At 34.2% G+C, this 24,597-nt stretch overlaps 1 protein-coding gene across 8 annotated transcripts in view; it reads left to right on the top strand.

Moving 5' to 3' along the window:
- The window catches only part of LOC112693333 (ephrin type-B receptor 1-B), a 114,320-nt gene extending 90,476 nt beyond the window's left edge, over positions 1-23,844 (top strand). Inside the window, exons 4-20 of one of the 8 annotated variants that reach the window (XM_025568334.1) lie at positions 2,283-2,568; positions 3,509-3,654; positions 6,450-6,687; positions 10,768-10,923; positions 16,787-16,947; positions 17,130-17,411; positions 17,508-17,748; positions 17,871-17,982; positions 18,083-18,153; positions 18,391-18,408; positions 18,760-18,810; positions 18,934-19,077; positions 19,185-19,444; positions 19,556-19,765; positions 19,862-20,214; positions 22,257-22,368; positions 23,029-23,116. In XM_025568334.1, coding sequence (XP_025424119.1) covers positions 2,283-2,568; positions 3,509-3,654; positions 6,450-6,687; positions 10,768-10,923; positions 16,787-16,947; positions 17,130-17,411; positions 17,508-17,748; positions 17,871-17,982; positions 18,083-18,153; positions 18,391-18,408; positions 18,760-18,810; positions 18,934-19,077; positions 19,185-19,444; positions 19,556-19,765; positions 19,862-20,214; positions 22,257-22,338 — 2,811 coding nt within the window. In that variant the 3' untranslated portion in view covers positions 22,339-22,368; positions 23,029-23,116. Of the gene's footprint in view, positions 1-2,282; positions 2,569-3,508; positions 3,655-6,449; positions 6,688-10,767; positions 10,924-16,786; positions 16,948-17,129; positions 17,412-17,507; positions 17,749-17,870; positions 17,983-18,082; positions 18,154-18,390; positions 18,409-18,759; positions 18,811-18,933; positions 19,078-19,184; positions 19,445-19,555; positions 19,766-19,861; positions 20,215-22,256; positions 22,369-23,028 lie in introns of all 8 variants that reach the window. The other 7 variants (XM_025568330.1, XM_025568327.1, XM_025568326.1 and 4 more) reach the window with 7 other exon arrangements.
- The last annotated feature ends 753 nt before the right edge of the window (positions 23,845-24,597 follow it).

Below are 24,597 nucleotides of genomic sequence, written 5' to 3'. Positions count from 1 at the left end.
ATATATATTTATAAATTTATAATACGTATAATAATAAAATTATAATGCTTATGCTGCCGGTGCGCATACTTACATATTATAAAAAGGAGGTTGCTCAGTGTTGTCTTGGTTTGCTCCATTAATGGCACTTTAATAACGCGTGCGGCGACGGCGGTGGGCAATTAAATATACATTATGGTTATATATATATATATATATATATGTGTGTATGTGTGTGTGCGAGTACAGACTTTGACTTTTTATTCGAATGCTATCATGAGTCTTAAAAAAAAAAAAAAAGGAACGACTTCCATCTCTTTGGCCGGTCATCTGTTGTGTGGTGGTGGTTTATGCATTATATTAGTATACGTAGTATTTCTCCCCATGTTTTTTCCTAATGAATACAACAGCGTCGCCGTTGCATTTTTATTCTTCGTCTTTCTTTTTACATTTATCTCTCTCTCTTTCTCGTCGTGTAAATATGTATATATACGTATGTATGTATATTATTGTTATTATTATTCACGTATATAGTTATTTTTTCTTCACGACCCGCTCCATAATGACGTACCGAATTATGTGAAGATTTCTGGGCTCATTAAGCACTCGGTGGAAAAATGGTTTTCGGCGTGTTAATGACGCCAGAAAACTCACTTTCTCCTCTCCCAAGGGTATAATCGTGTACATAGCTGCTTGCACGCTAGTACCGCCGATGCCGCCGAGTTACACTGCTTACATATATACACAGAGACATGCATCACCCGAGTCCATTGTTGTACAAAAAATAATAATAAAGTCTTATCACGTAGGGGGAAATTCGTCATTTTATCTATCGCGTGTCTTTTTGAACACCACACCTCTTGCGTTAATCGTTCTTCCAAAATATTTGCTGACCTTTTCAAATTTTTACGCGTCACTGCAAAAATCTATGTGCGTGTACGTTGTCATCGTCCCTTTTGGGATTACGCAAAAGCTGGTTGGTTGAATGATTTTTTTCATTATTATTATAAAATATTACTTGTTAAAATATTTAAATGTGTCTATACTCAATTCTTTATACAAAGGGACTGTGTTATATGTATACATACATAAAAAACATCGAAAACCCTTTGAATACTTTCCATTTCATTCGTTTTCAGTATTATTATCCAGTAGTGCTAGAATAATATATTCCGAAGAAAATTAAATCAGTCATTAACATAAAAAAATATTTACTTGACGAGTTAAAATTAATCTACAGCACCGACCCAACATCGAAAAAGACTTATACATTTTTCTTTTTTTTTCGCAAGCCGATATGTTCCGACCGCGCATGGAGTGCAGTAGTATCGCTTTAAATAAAAGCCAAAACATAGTAACAATGTTTATTTTGACCGCTTTCAGCCACCGTCATCGTATAACTACTATACGTATATCCCGCGATCTTGTGTAATTTATTCTCCAGCAGTAACTCTCTCTCTCTCTCTCTCTCTCTCTCTCTCTCTCTCTCTTTCTCTGACTTTACTCTCTGCTCTACAGGCATTATGTAAATTTTGGGCTTGCAACAATTTCGGTGGGTCGGGCTTGACGAAATCCGATCAAGACGAATCGCCATAGACACGTACACCGGGTGTACCGGATCGGAGGGAGAAAGAGAGAAATAGGGGTCGGTATAGTACGAGATGAAGGAAAGGACGTAGGCGAGCGAGTTGATGAGATTTCGCACGCGCTGGCTGTACGACCCTAACGTTTCGGATGATTCACTACATGTGTGTGTGCGTTTGCGTTTGAGTATATTTTGTGTATGTAGTGCGTGTGTGTTTGTGTGTATCTGTTTGTGTGTGCGCAAAGTATATGAATACATTGCGTTTTCCCCGTATATACTATTTGCGCAAGCCTTTGAAGGTGGATCCCCGTGAGTCATCCGTGTAGGCCGGTGGAAGAGCGGGGAAAGAGAATTTTATGAGAAGAGGTGGAGAGGATTTCGTGCTCGGAATGTTTTCGCAAAACTCTCCACCACCACCAACACCATCTCTTCTTCGCAGAGGGTCGTCGGATCATTAACCCAATGGGGGTTTTTATTTACTATTGCAATTGACGTCGACGGTGGTGACAAATTTCCAGGACAATAGAACCTTGTTATATTCGCGTTCGCATATATATATTTACGTTTGTATGTATGCGTGTATGTACGTACATGTACCCCAGGGAAATCGACAAAGCTACTACGTATATGCATTTATTTTCTTTATCCTCATGCAATTTGAATATTCCGAGTTTTTTTTAAATAATTTAACTTTTTTTTTCGTTTCGTTTTTTTCTAGTGGGTCGAAGAGAGTTATATAAACTTCGAGAAGGACATCAATTGGCGGTCGTACGTCGTGTGCGATGTCACCAAGCAAAACGTCAACAATTGGGTGTGGACACCTTTCATCGAGCGTGGACTGGCCAATCTAATTTATATTGAAGTCAAGTTTACCATCAGAGACTGTTCGCTGTTCCCTGGATATGCGCTGTCGTGCAAGGAGACGTTTTCGTTGCTCTACTACGAATTCGATGTGGCCACCAGGGAACCGCCACCTTGGGAACCCGACAGTTACAAATCAGTCGGTAAGTTTCTGAATATTTTTCATGTGTATATGTTGTCATGTTAAGAGACAGCGATGATGAAAAAGTTTTTGTAGTTATATTAATTAAAAATAAAAGCAAGTCAAATCCAACAAATGTGGTAACCGATACGAATTATTTCGATAACTTTTCAATCATCGAAAGTAATTACCTGCATGTAATGATCTCGAAATTAATTTATTTTTATACCGAAAAAATAATAAATACGAGACTCGAAACTATACGAAGCTTAGATATGAATTATAAATATTTTGAACCCATTCTTAATTATTATTAAAACAGTAACAATATACATTATCGTGATAGTGAATATAAAACTATAACGTATATATTGAAATCACGATTACGTTTTGATTAATTGATTTCGTAAAATAATGGTCAAAATATTTAATTTTCTTGCCATGAAATTCTATAAATTTGAACAATCCGCAATGCAAGCATACACATTATTACAATTATTTTCTTTTGGTCTTGGGTCTTTGGTTTTTATTCTTTTTGTTGGTCTTTTGGTTTTGTTTGAAATCATATTTGACATTTAAAAGAATCACAATAAAAATCGCTAACATTGTTTTCTGAAATATGTCAATAAAGCATTTTGGAATCGTTAACGTGGTGTGGTATATTACTAGTATGTTTACTTATATACTTATATTATATTACTTGTATATTACTTGTATGCTTTGCGATGCAATTCATTTAATCGCACAAGTACAATGAAAAACGCTGTACAAAAGAATTTTAGATCCCAAAATGGATAATATTATTTTGATGATCCATATCTCTTTGTCTTAGTCCGTTCCAATTATGGTAATAACACACGAAGTATTTACAAATGAATAATAAAAATAATTACTATGTGTACTATATACCTATATTTTTGGAGCAATACATTTTCAAAATGGTCTTATACGTGATTTTACAGGTCGGATAGCTGCCGGAGAAGGGAGGTTCAACGCCAATAATGAAGTAGTAATCAATACCGAGACAAAAGCCGTGAAAGTTACCAAAAAAGGAGTATACTTTGCCTTCAGGGACCAGGGCGCGTGTATTTCCATCATGGCTGTCAAAGTAAGATGAGATAACTTTTATAATAGTAGTGCGTATTTTACATTATAACTACGAAGTGTTATATTTTTCTTTTTTTTTCACCGTATAACATTATTATGCCGGTTTTTTTTTTTAATTATGCAAACTGCCGCTCGTCTATTTTATCGCTCGGTCGTAGGCATAAAATGATAAAGGTGCAAGTGAAAAATGCCAAGAATTATTATACACCATTTCCGGTTTTGATTAAAATTTACTAGATAATTTAGGAAAAAAGATATTGATGTTGTTTAAAATGAATATTTTATTCGTAGTCGTCGGTTTTGGGAACCTATATGAAATAATTTTTCTTTTATTTATTTATTTTTTCTATCTTTTTGTTCTTTCTATTTCTCACTAATCATATCCCACGCCTGTAAAACTGATGTTATTAGATTGTGCCACGTCAGGAAAACAAATTCTCATCTATGCGTTTATAAGTGTTAGTATACGTGTAAGTGTTAGTAGTTGTCGCGTAGTGATGTTGCCGGGTGAAGGAAAGAGGGAAATAAAAGAGTTAAATAAAAAAAGAAGAAAGAAGACTACACGGACGAGAACGCGATGCAATAATTATGTCAGAGAGACCCGGTGGGCGAATTTATAGTTATTGTCGTTAATACGGTAACGTCTCGGGGACCGGGTCGTAAATTTCGTCGTGAAATAAATAAAATAAAAACACGGTAAAATAAAAACTCTAGCTATGCCGAGAAATTCTATGAGGGAGAAATCGTTGTTATACGGCATACGGCATATCACACTATTAGTTTACGTCAAAATATTTATTCGTTACTACCTTTAGCAGTAATATAATATATACGTATATAGCATCAGCAAGCCAGTATTATAACTTAATAGGTAAATACACCAAATGGACTCTGCCCTCATTGATTGAATCATCTGAAGACGAGATTCAACACTTGGCCATAAAACAAACAATTGGGTCTACTAGATAGTGATTTTTTCCATTTTCAATACGATAGTCAATATAGAAAAAAAAATTCTATAATTCTAAATTCTATATTTCGTTATTCATTGTGTAAAAGTCTCGCGTTAATAATCTATAAAAAAAATCTTAATTTTTAACTTTTTAATGTAATTGGTTTTTAAAACTTTGTTAAACTATTTTTAAACACAAAACTTAATATCAAACAAACAAATAAAATCTTAAGCTCTCTAATTCTTACAATTTTATAATGCCTAACTAGGAAACCATATCTTTTCTCAAAAAATATCTGAATTTATCTGTTCTTTATTGTAATATTTATACATCCATACTTGTTAATATTTCATATTAATTATATTTTCTACTTAAAGTTGTTAATTTATTTATTCAGATATCTATAACGCTAGTTTTCATTGAAATAAAAACGTTAAAGTTAAAAAATAGAAATATCAACTATGCTAGTAATTTTATTTGTTGCATTTTTAATATTTGGTATGAAATTTAATTTACTTTCAGTGTTATAATTAAATTGATCAAAATGTTTTACGTACTCTATATGCGCGGTAGAATATACTTGGTTTGTAATTCACAGAAATACACTAATATATCTGCCCCTTTCACAGTATAATTTATAGCCTATACCTATAAAGAGTCTTTTATGTTTAAGCCAGAGGGTTTCTGTAATTATTAAGTTTCTTAATGCGTAAAAGCTTTTTTATCTCTAGAGACTCCGAAATCTCAAAAGACAAATTACCGAAAACTTTTTAATTCGCATAATGAAACTTATTTTTGTAATTGGTGACTAAAGGTTCATAAAAAACTTTTTGAATGTCTTTTAAATTTATTATATTTATATATCAAGCACATTTTACAAGTGACGAAATCCTGAATTTTTCATAAATATTTTTTCTTGCATAATATTATTATAACTTGTATGATAATTCCGTCATACAATAATATTAATTAGATCTACATAGAACATCTGCTTTCAACCATACGCATAAATACCTGTATTACATACATTTATAACATATATAATTGAAAATTACACCCTTGAAACATCCAAACACATAATGAACTACGGTTATTACACTCCTCTCTTTGCGGACGATTATTATTATTAAGTGACTCACTAACTAGTCGTTATAGAATGCATTTCCACTTATATTTAACGATTTTTTCCAAACAAAATTATACTTAATATTCTACACTTTTTTACGATTAAATAAATATTTCTATTTTTCATTTGAATTTATAATTTCGGCTAATTTTTTTATAGTATAATTTACCAAAATGACGTTGAAGATAGACACAATGAGAAAGAGAGAGTGAGTGATACAATGAAGTATATATTTATATAAAAAAAAATAATTAATATAGATAACTACTTCTGCGCAATATTGAAGGAAATGGTTTTGTATATCTGACTGTTTCAAAAAAAAAAAAAAAACAAATAATAATAAGTATACTCATAATATTATAACATATCGTTAGTTTGTACCATTGGGGTAGTTAGAAACGTTAGGAAGACATGGTTTTTATGATTTTTCTTATTCTATGTAGAATATACACTTGTGCTCATAACCCCATGCAGATCGATGGAATAATAAAAAAAAATATTAAAAATAATAGTTTGAATGTTCTAACTTGTTTTTCCTATATAGTTCTACGACAATATATGATAGATAAATATAATATATTATTTTTTATAACACTAAAAATCAAAACGATTTATTTGAATTTTATATATATGGTGCCAACGCTATAGTCACTATTCGAGTATAATATTCTCAAATAACATGTTTACCTTGAACTTATATTTGGACTTTGCCCGCAGGTGTATTACATCGTATGCCCAGAAGTTGTGATAAACTTTGCAAACTTCTCAGCTACACCGACTGCTAGAGAACTTACCCAAATCGAACATGCCACCGGCAAATGTGTAGATAACGCTGAAGTAGTAGGAGGCACACCCACTTATCTTTGTAAAGGAGATGGAAAATGGTATCTTCCATCAGGTGGCTGCAAGTGCAAAGCAGGCTTTGAAGCAGACATGGAAGCACAAACTTGTATAAGTGAGTATATACAAAACAATAATTTAGTTTTCGGACACATGTCTGTGTAGGATTCAAAATTGATTTCTTTAGACGACGTAAAACAAATACTTAAAATATCATGATCTACGAATAAATGACTGTTTAATTTACAAGTATCTTCTCATTGTTTTAAATTTAAATTTGTTTAAATTCTATCTATTTTATAAGTTTTTGTACACATAGATTTAGTCTATTATTTTAATAGAACGTCAATTTCCATATAATAATCAATCATTTTAATAGTAGTATTTTAATATATTATCTAAGTTCTTATCATATTTTTACATAGATAGTTAATAATTCTATCGTATTTAAATTCATGTATTTTTAGTAGATAATACTTACTATGTATGTTAAAAAATCAAATGTTAAATTTTCGAATATTTTATCAACCGCCTATAATGGTGTTATTATAACGGCTAAAATAATATTCTACGTCAATATGGATATTGTTCCGTCCAAGGAATTATGGTTTTTAATTAAAAATTGTGTTGAACCTTTTTCGAGTAACACGTAGATATAATGTAAACGTGTTATCTTGTATAAAAGTCGACCGGAAATCCAATTAAAATGATCTTTTTCTCAGACATTACCGACTACAGCTATAGCGATAACAACGGCAACGACAAGTTCCTTCGCTTACTTTAATAGTAATAATAATAAGCCTTGGAATTCAGTTTGGCGTGATTATAAATTATATCAAAGGTCGTTTGTCGCACTATATTTACACAGCAGCTAGAGCGCGAGGAACTGGCACCAGTACCGTAGTTTGAACCCAGCAGAGGTTCGGTAAAGTTTTTGCGCACAGCCAAGACAGAGATAATTAGCATAGATAAGGGGGAACTATGTTATCTCATATTACCCATAAAGGAAAAGTGGAGATTCGCGTCCACTATACCTAAATAAACCGATTTTTCGTCTTATTCGCAAAGGTGTAATCGCAAGTTCATCATCTGGTTGTTATTACAAAAGAAATTCTTTTCATAAACAATCCTCTCCCTGGCCAACTTTTAATTGTCTACCCGTGTCTCGCACGAGATTGCAAAAACGACCGCTTCTGCCGTGTGTATATTTTCTTTATTTTCCGTTGTTGTTTCATAAATAATACTTATATGAATGTTCGGAAAAATAAAAAAACACGAATGTTCACTGCATTTTTATTAGCGTTAATATTTATTGGTTTCTGCTAGTTATTACAAAACCATTTTTATTTACGGACGCATTTTTAATTTTATTTTTTTTTTCTCGTACATAATATTACGGCATTCGTTTGTATCTAATATATATGTGTACTTTGGAAAAACGAAGAATCCAGTTCGATTGTAAAAAAACAAAATAGTTACATTAATTAGTGTAAATGTGCGTGATGTGGCAGTGGTCGGTGGACTCTTTCCGACAATACGCCAAAAAGCCCATTAATGTTTATTTATACATAGGCGTTTTAAGCAGATGCACAGGTCTGTGTGTGTGTGTGTGTGTACACGTGTGGAAGAGAGTGGATCATGGGGCGTTGAGGTTTGCCGCCATCAATGTTTGCTTAATAAACGATTTATATGCTGAAATAATATGTACGTGTAGAATATTATAATATCCGATACAATGCGCTGCACAATCGAGATTTCAATAATAACGTTTTCTAATTGCCCTGTTATGTTACTATTATTATTATTATTCAATTCACGTGCGTGTGTATCTGTATAAACACACATACGCGCGCGACTCGTAAATAAATACTACACATGCCCACGTGGGTCGCGTAATTCGTCCTCACGCGGGATGAGAATTAAGTTGCGCGTTGCTCCTTACCTTCCACTCGACCGCTTTGCAGTTGAATTCTTTGATTTTGCGTGGGCCGTTGTAAACGCGCGTAAGAGAGACATAAACGCACGCGGGCTCTCGTAATTTATTGACCGCCGCGCGGAACACTATCAGAGACAAAGCATGTGTTAGTCGAAGTGTGTGTGTGTGTGTGTGTGTGTGTGTGTGATAAAAACAATTTAGTATGTGCACAAAAAATGTAGATACTTACATTGAAAAAAAAACATCGTACTGCCGCTAAAAAAAAAAAAAAAATCGAAGATGATTGTTTATAACAAAATAAAGGGGGTGAAATATGCACTATAGCAAGCAGACGATACGACGTTGTATGTATAATCATTATTATGGTATTATTTTATATTGACAATAAAAGCTTGTGTGTGGGTAGTACACCGAGGTAGTCGTATTTTTAAAAAGATGAAAAAATGCACATAAAACGGTCGAACCGCAAACACGCAAAATCATTACAATATATAAAATCGTATTTTGTCGTACTTAATGGCAGTCTTATATGTTCGCTTCAGTTCGCTGTGTAGTGCGCACGTCGAAACTTTTACGCACGGAAAACCGGTCCGCTGCGTATTTATTATAACGGTTTGTTTGATCTAAAACAGTAGGTAGTTACATATATAGGACTAGTAATTGACGCTGATGATGATGAGATTCTTTTTCAAGAACGATTATTTTACGGAATTTACGACGAAGGATAGAAACGCGCGTTCGCGGCTCGAATTGAATAGCATTAAAATCGTTCTTACATTTGATCGAACGCCGTCTCAACAAACGTGTTGCGAAAAAATGTATGCAAACAAACTTATCCAAACTGTCGTTTGTACTTATGTGTGCATTTTTTATGTTTTAATTATTTATTTCATTTTCACGACAAACTTTGTTTCGGGTTATGATTGTAATATCGCGTGTGCGTCTTTCAAAATACCTTTAACATGCTGGCATATTTTTTTTCCGGGTACCGTGTAAAATTAAGTTAATTATTCGTCAAAAATAAGTGATAATGTGAAAGTTTTTACCTAGTTCAAAATGTACAGGTTTCGGGAATTTCGGTTAAATTAATTAAAACGGAAAGCTGTACGTATATAAATATATACACACTATATACCACTGAAAACACTCTACAACCCTGAGTGGTATTTCGCGTAAAGTAGAACGCGCCTACGAAGCAATGCGAGCACATAATATACTTGATATGTGAAAATATTTGTTGAAAACGCACGCTTGTCATAAAAGACAAAATAGTATTTTTTGATTTTTTTTTTACAAATATTCTCTTTTTTGCACACACGCGTATTATACATATATATATATATATATATATATATAATACGACGATTGATGGACAGGCTGCGTAGTGATGATGTGGGGGCTTATGTACACGATGAAAAGTACAAAGCAAAAAACGAAAGAGAGAGAGAGAGAAATACGGTAACATCCATCTCTCAGTCTTTCTTTCTGATCTGTGTTTGTATTTTCGTCTGAAAACAGTGCTCAGGTCTCCGACAGTCTTTTTCACCGCCGACGAGGTATGAATTCAAACCAGATTCGTTGAAAACTAAACGGTCGTCGATGGTATTCCCGGGTGTTTGAATATTCTGAACCACTCGTGGACAATATACGCGCACTGTATAATATAACAGAGGTATTCCGCCACGCCATCTTCTGTATTTACGTGCATAATATATTACGTGCATACACTTTGTATGTACACAGGGTGATAACTGTATTGCTACCAGCTGCCAACAACAGTAGTCGTTCATCAGCAGCAGTAGCAGTAGTAGTAGTCGACGTCTACACACTGTATACACACCGGTCGGTATTTATGCGTTTAGCTATATTTATAATGGCAGTCCTCGGGGGTATCAATCTTAATCGTAAAGGGGTCGGCGATTATGTGTGCGTGTAACGCTTCCACAAACAATTTGTCTCTATTAATATAACGCCAATATACGCCGACGACGATTTACTCCATCTATCATCGTCCTGCTCTCTTCCCGTGCGCGGGGAAGTTATACAACCGCAACCGCTGCTGCAGGGGCTAAACGTAGTGTTCAATTAACGCGCGTGGCGCACACGAGGATTTAATTAAACACATTGCGTGGTATACGGGATGACCGTCGTCCTTTCGCCCATTGTTGTACACGATAATATCAATTTTTCCAGTGATATGCTATAAATTTACGTATGCAATTCATGGCTAATGTGTTTTTATTCGTTTTTTCCCCTTAGTCTGTCCTCCGGGCAAGTACAAGTTCGGCGTCGGGGATGACAAGTGTCAACCGTGCCCGGCCCACAGCAAAGCGCCCGATCAAGGAATGTCCGAGTGCAGGTGCAACACCGGATATTTCAGGTCGCCCAAAGATCCAAAATCGGTGCCATGCACGCGTAAGTAGAATATATCATATTGTATATCTCACCCGAATGTTTATACTATATTACCGTATGATATTCATGATAGTAAAACAAAAAAGCGCTTTCGACGATTAATGTTTCCGGTAAGAACGGCTCGAAAATCATGTTGAAAACTTTTATATGTGATTCACGTTATTCGCGCGTCATGTATGATATATGAATGAACATATACATGCTCGTGTATTATTAACAGCAGTCGACGGCAACAACAACAACCCGTCTTAACGATCTTACGGTGGCATGTTTTTTCTTTATTTTTTCCGTCTGGTAATTGCACGCATAGTAGCGGAGAGCTTAATGTGTAATTAAATTTGTTCAGTCATTTGTTCTCGAATGGAATTGAAAAAGGACGTTCCATTAAACCGTTGGAGTTTTAAACGACTTTGAAGTCGTGGTCGCAAAAGATCTCTCGCGGTCACAGCACCAGCAGTTATTATTTCGGTAGTTATATCAAAGGCATGGCGGATTTCGTTAAATCTCTGTCATTTAGAAACTCGGTAATATTAATAATAACTGTTCGCCATCGTGCCCATATCCCTATCCACTCTCTATCTTTCCGTTTTACCCCTGGAGGTGATATAAACCCACAGAACCGCATCAAAGCAAACGACTTGCCAACCGAAAGTTTATTCTATTTGCATTTGTTCCGCAGGGATTTGTTTTTTTTATACGTACATATTTTTATGCTATTATTACTATTATTATATTTTTAACAGATTAGATTTTGTACCCAGTATTCTTATTCTTTGTCGTAATATTTTAAAGATATTGAAAAAATATGGGCTTTTGGACAAAATCCTTGTTTTCTACCAAACCTCGAGAATTTTATTTGATGCCAATAATGCTAAATGAAAAAATCCCCTTTATAGGTCTTTAAATTTCAATTATGATTGACTGAATATCTATTAAATATGAAAGTGTACTACTGAAATACATTTCGTGAAACGTCGTATACTCATCAATTACACTTTATTGTTGTAATAATTAGTATATGAAAAAAAATAAATTATAATTTCACCTTACAACTAAATGGTATTTGTTATTCAAATATTGCCGAATTACTGACTAGAATTATATAGTATGTAATAACAACAATCATTAAACACCAAAAAAAAGTTTTTGAACTAAATAATACAATTTACCTTAGAATTTGTTTTAATTGATTAATTTTGAAATTTTACTTAATTATAAATATTTAATTATATTTAATTCGTTTAACGATTTAGTTATATAACGATATTAAGTGATTGATTCCTTTTTTATTTAAATCCAACTGATTAAAAACTTTTTAGTAAACTGGTTAAATTAAACTGGACTGGAAATTATGTTTGATTAATTTTCATGATTATTTATTTACGATAATTTATGAATATAAAGATGTACTGCTAAAATACTATATTTATAATATGCTAAGAACCTCAATGCTGATACGCATGATAAAGATTTTTTTTATTCATAAAATTATTATTTTTAACCTTGATTTTGAACAATATAGATAACTGATAACGTTTTTATTGCAAAATCAGTATTTGAATTTCGTATACTTGACACTTAACAACAACAAAAAAACAACTATTTGAAATGTCCATCATTTCAAAAATCATATAGAGATCTTATCGAATGAAATTTGAACAGAGTTGCAGGCTGCATCTCCCCTTAATAATAATATTTATGTTATATTATGTAACGTTTATATGTATAAACATAAAATCGATACGTGTAGAACAATTTAGGTAAGATTGTGTACATAAGAGATACGTCGTCGCCGTCGTCTTCGTTATTGTTGTCAAACAACCACATCGAAAACTAATAATTCAGCAACCACTCGTATGCATAACATGACATCATTTTGGGTAAAGAATTTGGTGCGAAATCCAAACCTATTGTTAAACCGTTGTTTGGTTGGGACAAAAAAATGTCATTCGATCATTGATGTTTATCTACTGGAAAAACTTGAAGGTTCATTGACAGTGGCGATGGCTTCACAATAACAGGTCTGTTTCTCTTAGGGCCAAGGATTAGAGAAGTATAAGAATGACAAAAAAAAAAAACTAGTCTGGTCCGTTAAAAAAAAAAAACGTAAACGGCAGATTTCCCAGTTTTTGAATTTCTATTATTCCGTCCCCTCGCCCCTCCCCCTTTTAATCTCACGGTTACACTTCTCTCAAGATGTTTATCTCATCTTCGAGGACAACATTTGAGTGAAGAACTGACTACAACCGATGACGATGACAACAACAACGATGGGGTCGACTGAGAGTTCGAGCAAATGAGGTGGTGAGGTGGAATGGGGAGAGGTAAAAAGAAACCGTAATACAGTGCCGACGATAAATCTCTAAAGACAGTAAACACGGCCCTGCGCGGATTGACATAGAAAACTTAACTTATCAGCAGATGTTTATCGTGCCGACAACGCGGCGGGTTATGGTACGCACAACTGCATTTCTGTCGTTTGGAGTTGAAAAAACGGGCCCGTGTGTGGTTGCACCCGACCAAGGAAAACGTTGACTTCGTGTACACGGAGAGTCACAATGATCGATACTAGTATTTATTTTTTTATTTTTTCCCTTGTATAAATATTTCCATGTGTACATTTTGTTGAACCCTTAGGAATTAAAAATCTAAAAGAAAAACTCGCATAGTTTAACCTGACTTGTTTTTTTTTTTTTTTTTTTTTATACATATTTAATAGTATAAATATTTTTTTATTTATAGAATTCCTAGCTGAATTCTCAGTCGCGATCCCCGTTGGGAATATGACAGATCCTCTTCACACTTAATTAAATAAACAAATCATTAGTTACGTTTAGTTAGGTTATATTAGAAAATGTTAAATCAAAAATTGTTCACAAAAAAATCTTCAAAACTATAATAATTTTATGTACATATTAATGTATGTATGTATAAAATAATATTTCGTGATATCCGATTATATTTTTTTCTCTGCCTAAAACTTGGAGAACACTCATATGCAGTGTATATCCTTTATATTATCTGAATAAAAATATATGTTTAGACATAATAGTATACAACTTTAACGCTTTCTATATATACGTACGTGTGTATAAATGTTATATACATATATATGTATATGTGTGTTTGTGTGTATGTGTGTGAGTGTAAAATATATATATATATATTGTACAGAGGTTATGAACCTAGCGATGTACATCCTTTATGTTCTGTATAATATAATGAGAAAAGTCGCCTCGATATAACCTATCCAGACGAAACTCTTCAAAAATGCTGTTGCCGCAATATATAAAGCAGCAACCCACCTCTTTTTTTTTTGTCTTTTTGTATACACCACTTTATTATTATTATTATTATTATTATTATTATTATTATTATATGTGTTTACGTGAATATTCTTGTCGTGCAGAGAGCACGTCTGACGGTGAAGAGAACGCTTTTTTCTTCACATAAGGAAGTCTGCACTTCGCGCATACTATAATATATACGTATACTCAACTCCGGTACCGCAAAAAACCAGTGGTTGGAAAATTATGATTTACCGGCTAATTATTTTCGGATCTCGAGTTCGACAAAGCAAGCTTTTTTTCCAGCGCGATTGAAGTATGTTAAACACTTGACGAATACCGACATCGAGTAGTTGTCGTATCACGTGTAAGACATGTGATGTTTGACTTTTCACAAGTACTTGTTGATGGTAATTAGGCCGATTTGCTTGAGTTTGGTTTCGTCGATATTCCGAAAAGATCTCCTCGTGGTACTGCGATACAATAAGGAGTCATTGGATTTCGCTATTCTTTTGGGACTCTTACATTTTTAGTGCGACAAGTACTTGATTACGTTAGACAGTCGAAAGCAGAAAAAAACTTGTGGCACAAAGCGTTATTACTCGTGTATATATACATATATACTCGAAAACCCTATCTGTAGAATTCATTTCGGCGCGGGACACTAAAACCTTTTAAATCTGTCAAAGAGAGGCGGAGGCGGCGGTATATTTCTTTTGGCTCTTTCTATAATAGTTTTTTTTTTTTTTTTGCATTCGTAATAGGTTTTATATATATATTATAGCCGGTAAAAGCTATTATCCGTCGTTGCATTATTATTTATATCCGATTTGAATTGACGAATAAATCCCGATCGCTTTTCATACGGTCGCCCGACAACGGCGGCAGCGCTCGGGAAATGGACAGAGTTGGTTCGCACAAGATTACTTTAAGCGAAATTTCTTTTTTTCGTTTCTCGGTTTTTATCCTGAGAGGTTAAGCTATAATAAATTTTCCGGAAATTGCTTACTCAGCAAAGGGGGGCAAAAAAAGTACATCCGCCACCGTCACAGTCGGTTATTTATAAAGAATTATTTTCATTAAAATCTTTTTGGTTTTTAATAATTAAAACTACCAACCACGCGCATTTACCACAAACACCGTTGCGCTCTTTCCGCAGAGTTTTCTGTAAGTATTTTTTTAATTTTTTTTTATTTTTTAATGAAAATATAAGCAACTTGGCCGCCAACATTTTGCGTGTTCACTGCGGAGTTGAAGGTGCCCGTTAAATTTTACGGATTTCGTTTTTCTTCTTTTTTTTCAATGCAATTAAAAAATTTCATTCAAAACGAGAAGCAATAAATTACTTATTTTTATTATAATTTCTTTTCTTTTCGGATGTACTTAATTGCCACTAGTACAACTAGTTCGATAACGTAAACGAAAAGATCCGTTTTCGCGTCAGTTATGGCTACTTTATTATTGCCCGAGCACCTTATACACTATTATCGAACCGCGGCGACAAAAAATAAAATACATTCTTCAACATTAGAACAAAAAAAAAAAAGTTTCCGTGTCCAGACGTTATCTTATTATTTAAAAATTACAGACGGAGAATGACAAAAATAAAAGTTACTGGCTAGGGTTAGGGGATCCGGGTGTCAGACGAAAGAAATAAAAGACTTGAAAACGTTGGAAATTGAACGACATAGTATTATAATTTACGACGGATTTAAACAGGCGACGTGTTTACCTAGCGAAGTCGATTTCGACAAGAATGAACGTAGACCGTGAACTTACTTGCCTCGTAACGTTGTTTTATTTGTATTCAAACTACTACAGTGAACGCGTCATCAAGGCAGCGGTAAATGTTTGCGTTCTGTGCTTCGAAAGTAAATTCCACTGATATACTAAACTGATGACAATTATGTGTTGTACGTGTGCGTTATCCTTGTTACGGCAATAATATAAACTCAGAACACAACCCATGCGTGTCATCTGCATAAACTTGTTCTTGCAATTGAAATCCTAACAAAATATAATATTTTATATTGTTTTTGTATACGTCCGAAATTCAAATTTTAAGGCACAGTTTATTGTGTGTACATGGAGGCCGCCTATATACCCTGCGGTCATTGTTGTATAAGTTTATAATTATTATTACCGCAGCGATGGTGATGGCAACGCATAATGTATACCTGATATATAAATGGTAAATATATATAAAAAATGATAAACACGGTGGAGAGTAATTTCCACGTCGACCCGCTCTTGTTATCCAAGGTTTATATATATACACGTATATTTGATGCCGGTTAGTTATTTATACATTCATATCGGAAGATATTTAATACTACATACGAGAGCTTCCAGTCTGTCAGTCCATCAGTGTTTCTCTATCATCTCGGCCTCTTTCTTTCTCTTTTGCCTGTTTCATCACGACACAGCTAAGTTTCCGAGCATATAATATTCTCGGTCAGTTTAAAACTCGCCTGTTCACCTTATGGCCATAAATAATAATAATATCCGCCACCGTTTGTGCGCGTACAACAATAATATAACGTATACACAACGGTATTGTTTTTTTTATTTTGCAGAACCGCCATCAGCGCCGCAGAACTTGACTGTCAACTTTGTGGACCAGTCGACTGTGACCCTATCGTGGAACCCGCCGAACTTCGTCGGCGGCAGAGCCGATATCGTGTACAGGGTGACGTGCGACATGTGCGGTCCATCCGTTATGTTCATGCCCAACATCGTGAGTATACGCTTACGTACACGCAGCGCATTATACACTATAAGTCACTATAAGTCCCACTCGTTCTCTTTTCATATCACCATTGCGCGTACAAACGTCTAACTATTTCTACACGTGTATACTCTCTCTATATGTATACGTTGACCACTCGAATGATTGCCCGTTGTTATTCTAACGTCCAGGAGGTATTCAACGACACCAAGATAACGATAAGTGGCCTGAGTCCGGTGACCACGTACAAATTTCACGTATGGGCCGAAAACGGTGTTAGTAACCTGACGTCGCCTGAGAACCGACAATTTGTCGACATAGCCGTGACCACTACCGAAGCGTCAATGAAATCCGCATCCGTCAACAACGTCCGCGTCATGCTGGTCAAAGCGTCCGAAATCGCGCTGTCGTGGGACCCGCCCATGACCGGATTTCTGGATTCCGGTGACGACGATGCCGTAGAAGTTTACGAGGTGATTGGACGTGTCTATCTTATGGACGTTTTGCAATCCGCGTTGTGTAGACGATACGGTGCACTAACGCTAAATATTTTCGTTTTCCTTTCACAGGTGAAATTCTACTCCAAGGGTGACGAGTCGAACACCAGCAACAAACTCACTACTGACCGGCACGTGGTGTTCACGGCACTCAAGCCCAAAACGGAGTATGGTTTTCAAGTGCGAGCAAAGTCTTCTCACGGTTGGGGCGAGTACAGCCCGACCATATACAAAACAACGGGGCAATTACTCGGAAGCGGTAAGAACACACAACAACAAGTCCAAAGAAAATCCGGGATGAAAGATGACACGGGTAAAACAAATTAATTTGTTGAGAATGACAGGCCGTTGTCCCTTTTTTATGCCAAGCTTAAATCACGCCCGATTACTAATGGTTGTTTTTTTATTATATTTCTGTTTCTTACAATTCCATAGCCTACATTGGTGACGAGGATAACATGGAAGTCCGAATCATCGCTGGTGCTACGGTAGCAGTCGTGGTCGTCTTAGTAGTTGTCATCATTATGACGGTATTGTTCTTGAGGAGGTACGTTGTTTTTATTGTTGCACACTCTTGATGAACAATTTTCGACACTGTAATCACTATTATGACTTAACATTTTTGTGTTTTATTTTTTCGGTTCCAGTCGAAGCAATGACGAATGCAATAAAAAACAACCGAGTGATTGCGACACGTTAGAATACAGGAACGGAGAAGGTAAGGAGGACTATGTTTTCCAAAATTAGTTTTAAAAAAATAAACATTTAGGACCCGCCTTAGTTAAATTTACATGTAAAAGAAATAACCATTCGACGAAGGTAACTCGTCGTTTAATAATCCTCGCTCCTTTTTAGTTCAAAGTAAATACTCACACAATAACTTACCTTCGTATTCCTATAAATTAACGTACACTACCTAGTTTTCATGTTTTTGTGTATTTACATGCATCCAAAGGACTTGTTGTTACCTACAGTAAGTGTATTACATAGTTTCCCCTAGAAAATAGATTATTTTTCATTCGTATATACGTTTCCTAACCAGTATTTTCTTTATTTCGTTTTAGTGTTTCCATTTAATTATATTAAATTATATCCCTGTGATGGTTATACGTTTGTTTATTTTACTTTTTGTTTTTAAACGTTTTGTTTCTCTCTCATTCTGCGTATTTTGCTCGTAGTATACATTGATAATATATTTTGTCCTAATAACCCCGGGGCGCAAACTGCTGATTGACGGATGCTAACATTTTTGTTTATTTTTGTTCGCCTGCATTCTGCTTTGTGCTTTTGGTGTGAACACTTGTGTTTTGTTTTTGTTTTCCAGTGCATTGCAATTTGGACAATCCTCCCATAGTTGCCACTCACACTAGCAGCAGTAAGTCCATGACTAATAGTTTTCCACTTTTGCGCCTACATTATTTTTTTTATTTTTTTTTATTAACAACGAATTTTATCGAGCCTTGTCAAATGTTTAAAACTGTACGTGTGCATTTTACAGTGACCACTCCTTTGTTCACACAAGTCGGTTCAACCACGTCCAGATCATATATTGATCCGCATACTTACGAAGATCCAAATCAAGCGGTCAAAGAATTTGCCAGAGAGATCGACGCTTCGTATATCACTATCGAAGCGATTATTGGTGAGTGAAACCATTGTGTTATTAATATATATAAATATCTTCCAAGCCGTGATCGCGTCCGAGATCAATCGAATTCGCATGTAAACCGCGTGTTGTTTCCTCTGCAGGTGGCGGAGAATTTGGTGACGTGTGCAGAGGCAAATTAAAAGTTCTCGGATCGCCTTCGGTGGAAGTCGACGTAGCTATCAAGACACTGAAACCGGGAAGTTCAGACAAAGCTCGCAACGATTTTTTGACTGAGGCATCGATCATGGGACAATTTGAACATCCGAACGTGATATTCTTACAAGGCGTCGTCACCAGATCTAATCCAGTGATGATAATTACCGAGTACATGGAAAACGGTTCGCTGGACACGTTCTTGAGAGTGAGTGTATTATTATTTTGATTATGATTTTGGTGGTTTAATGCTAGGCTATTGCAGCTTATGTGTTCTGTCAAACATTCTAATTTATATAAACTGTAATGCCAAATCTAGGCTAACGACGGAAAGTTCCAAGTCCTTCAGTTAGTTGGCATGTTGCGGGGCATTGCGTCCGGCATGCAGTACCTCAGCGAAATGAACTACGTGCACAGAGACTTGGCCGCCCGAAATGTACTAGTCAACGCTCAACTCGTTTGCAAAATAGCCGATTTCGGTTTGAGTCGAGAAATCGAAAGCACTACCGAAGGGGCATATACCACGAGGGTAAGCGACATTGATTATTTATGTTTTGTTGTGTTGTGTTGTGTAATTGCTTGTTGCTTCTATGACGATTAACCGAATTATTGTGTTTATTGACAGTTTTCGAATTTCCAGGGCGGTAAAATCCCAGTCCGGTGGACCGCACCCGAAGCCATTGCGTTCCGAAAATTCACCTCCGCGTCCGATGTATGGTCGTTCGGAATCGTCGTGTGGGAGGTTATGTCTTACGGCGAACGTCCGTACTGGAACTGGAGTAACCAAGACGTTATAAAGTCGATCGAAAAAGGTTACCGGCTACCGGCACCCATGGACTGTCCAGAAACCATATACCAATTAATGTTGGACTGTTGGCAAAAAGAGAGGACGCACAGACCAGTGTTCCTGTCCATTGTAAAAACTCTCGACAAACTCATAAGGTGTCCGGAAACGCTTAGGCGGATCGCTCAAAATAGGTAAAAAATAATCTTATACTATTTTTCACTAATTACATGGTTGATCCAAATTTATAAATATTGATTCTCGCGGTTTGTTATTCATATTTCCTATGTGTAACTTGTACTTAGAATCGTTCTCGAGAATCGTTATTTATTACGATCTTCCTTTTGGTTTCATAATACATTTTTTTTTTTTTTTTTTCATAATTTCTCTTGGGCTTTTTTTGCATATTTATTCATATTTTGAGTAAATTTTTTGTATACTTTTTTTTATACTCGATGCCACTGCTGATTGGAGCTTTATTATTATTATTATTATTTTTTTTTTGATTAGTAATTGCTTCATTCATTATTATTTTATTGGAGTTTTACATGGCAAATTATTTCATCATTAGTTTAGAACATTTATGAGTTAAGAAATTTACTAACTATATTTTATCGCCCGAAAAGATTTGTATTTATACATCAATTAATAAAATTAAATAATATATATATAACGAGCATGTATTATGTATATTCCTTGTAAAATTACATCGCCATTGGTGTCACACTAAATATAAGAATAATTATTTTATGAAAATAGTATCTATAATACTCCACAATGATAAAAACAATTACATTTTCAAATATTATGAATTGTTTTAAAGTTTTATTTTATTAATTCATCTGTAGAGATAATTTCCTTTCGAAAATATACCAAGTATAATATATGATATAATATAAAATGTTGACATTTATTTCTTACCATAAATTTACTATAGATTTGAATTTAATAGTTTTTGAAACATTATTTAATCTCTATTTCGTTTGATCTATACATAACTACATGAAAATAATATTTATAAATATCAAGTTCTGAAACAATATTTAGAATATGTTTTGTCTTATTTTTTACATTTGTTTTAGCTTTAACTTATTTGAATTAGTTACTTTATTGTTTTTGCTATTTTTTTAATTACAAAAAAATGTATTACAATATTCTATAAAAATATAATTTGTAGTCCATGTTTTCCATTGTTTATTCATTAATTCTAAAATTCTTTAAATGTGCCAATTTTGAGAATATTATGTTAAAGTATTGTTGGATTAAAAAGTTTATATTAAAATTAACTGTGTTGGGATTCAAAAAAATGCCTTTATATTTTACTAAATATAATAACGTATTAACAAAAAGCGAAGTTGGTACTTTTAAATGTTATCATGAATCAAGCTCTGTATATAAAATATACAAAAAAATGCTGATTTAGATCTGGGCTGAGTAAGAGTGATGGTCATTATTATCTGAACAGTCTAAATCTTGCAAAGAGACGTCTGTATAAATTTTAATCAAAATTTACAATCATAAATAAGAGCTCCCAGGTGTATTTTAAAAGTTTTCACCGCATGTCTTCAAATACGAACTGAACTCTTCTTGTGCGCTAAGTGGTAAACTTTTCGAGAATCAAAAGTTTAAGGTTTTCGTACCACCGAAGTAATAATATTTCATTTTACATTTGTAAAACAGTTTAAAAAACATAAACCCTCGATTGTAGTGAAAAGCCACGTATTATTATATACACGTCTGTGGGCAACAACACGTAATGACTTAAATGTAATACTCTTCCGCGACGTTATTACAATATTAATCCGAGAAAAACTTTGCATGCATCTGTGTCTCGTATTTCATCGGGTCTCTCCATATAACTCGACTCGTCATCTCGCTTCACTCACATCGTGTTATTGTTTTCGGTTAGTGTATTATGTCTACGCCAAAAATAATTGCATTGTATATTATATCACTTACTATATCTCTCGTCTTTTCTCTCTCTCCCTCGCACTCTCTGTACCCCTCTATACAGTCTTCTTCTCTTTTAATGCACCCAACACACCCATTTCAGCTTTGGTGTCTGGTATTGATGTATAAATTTTAATTTTTTTTTTTTTTTTGTTAATTTTTTTTTTATCGTTTAACATGTAAAAATGTGTGTATTATGTTGCCGCTATTTTTTTTTAACGTACATTTTTTTATTTATTATTTTATCTTTAACAAACGCATTGGGTTTTTGCATGTTTGGACACAGCCGTCCACCTCCTGTTAACCCGTATTATGTGCCAGTCGTATTTAAGTGTGGCTCGGATTGGGTGTCGTTTCATCACGAATGAGATACCGTTTGTTTGGCTATCCGCGAAAAGGTAATACCCGTTATATATGTATGCATAGACCACCTCTACACCGCAACTATAGTTCTTTTTTTCTCTCCGCGTATACATAGACATATTCGTACGCAGTCGGTGTACGTTTTTTTTGTACTTATTATAAGTATGTGTACACGACAAACGTGTATACGATCCCCTTCCCTGTATGTTCCTTCGCCTTTTCTGTCCGACTTAACCACCCGTCGTTGTTATAGGTATACACTAATACTAGCGCATCGTGCTATCGTCGGTTATTAGTGCGTATCACACCGTCTGCGGTCATTCACACGTTGCTTTGTACGCTAATTATATTATCATACGATTTAACATATATAATAATCGCGGCGCCCGTGTGACTACTGAACATTTAGAATAATATCCTATTTCTCTGTACATCTCGCTCTATTTTCCTCTCTCCTATCTCTCCGCAAGAGTCGCTTACACGCTTTTTAATACTTTTTTTTCATCCATTTACATAGTTACATTTATATGTACGTGTATATATATATATATATATAGTTCACCTCGTCACGGTTTTTCAACACACAAAATGTGGTTGTAAATCGATCGTATATGATTAACATCCATACCGACATCTCATTTTTTTTATTAATTCGTTAAAAACTAATTGTTTTGTTTCTATTTTTCCCCCGCCAGGTCCGTAAACCCGTTGAGCTCGGACGCCCCGGACATGACCCAGTTCGGGTCGGTCAACGAGTGGCTGTGCTCGATCAAAATGGCCAGGTACTTGGACAACTTCGAACAGGCCGGCATTGTTAGCCCGAAGGCCGTGGCCCGACTCACCGTGGCCGACCTCACAGCGCTGGGTATCACGCTGGTCGGACACCAGAAGAAGATCATGAACAGTATACAGGCCATGCGAGCGCAGTTATCGGCTAACCTGTCCGAGGGCTTTCTCGTCTAGCCGAAACGCCTAGGCACAACATGAGAATACTGTTTTTTGCGACCTTTGGTTCCTATATAATATATGATATATATTATAATATAGTAATATCCAGTAAACGATAAACAAAATGATGAGAATGGCATCGGGACTTATATCATTTTTTTTTTTTTCGTTCAATGATTTAGACTGTACCTGTACAATATTATTATTATTATATTACTACTATATCGTGTTATTTCTGAAGCACATAATCCAAGATTTTTTTTTCGAGATTTTAATTTTTTTTTTGTTTTCCCCAGTGACTCGCTTTAATGTATTGTATGTATATGTTCTATAACTATTTTTTATTTTGCGATGACGTTTAAGTATGATTTTAAACGTTGTCGACCCATTCACATCACCACCATCACCAACACCGACCTCCTCACATTTCTCTTATCGTTTTTCTACAATTTCTGCTATATTGAACAAAATATAATACAACAAGAACAATGTATGTGTGTAGACTATTATAAAGTTATTTAAATAAATTCAGTACCAATGTAGTATATAATATAACATACCTACATATGTTTATAGTTTTCTTTTTTCCAAGTCCAACTTTTATCGAGTTAAATTTAAGTTAAAGGATATAATTATTTATATATATATATATATATTTTTTTTTTTAACCAATCTAGTTTCGTACATTTTGTTTAATATTCATGTACATTTATGTTAAAAAAAAATTGAAGTTATTATGTATATAATATTGTTGTCTCCTGTACAACCAGACTGTTTTTTTAGTTTTTATAAATTATTGTATTTTTACAGTCATCGCATATTATTATACTTGTAAAATTGTAAATAGATTAATAGATACTCACGTTACGAGTAAAATTATATAATTATGAAAACGTAATACAAAATTTGTTTAGCAAAGGATGTTAAAAATTGCAATAAGATTATTTATCTATATCAATTTTTTTATTTTTTAAATATTATTGTATGAATACTTTTGATGGCGCTGGCGCCTAAAATTAACTGTGATAAAAAAAAAAAAAAAAAAAATTGGTAATTTTACCTATTTTTGACTCCAAAAAATTGAGTCTATAAAAAAAAATGTATAGATTTTACTTATTAGCAATGTATTTTAAACTCCCTTACAATTGTCGACTAAAATATTATTATTTTAATTTATTCTATTATTACGTAATCACTGCCTTTGAGTTTAATTTTATTTTCCATTTGAAGCTGGCATACTATACTCAATGATAACATGCATGTATATAATTCATACAGAAGTAATTACTATATTTTATCGATTCTAAAATACTACC

The sequence above is a fragment of the Sipha flava genome, unplaced genomic scaffold, assembly GCF_003268045.1.
Source record: "Sipha flava isolate LNK unplaced genomic scaffold, YSA_version1 85_pilon_pilon, whole genome shotgun sequence".
NCBI classification, from domain to species: Eukaryota; Metazoa; Arthropoda; class Insecta; order Hemiptera; family Aphididae; genus Sipha; species Sipha flava.
This window is presented reverse-complemented; position numbering and strand designations above follow the sequence as displayed.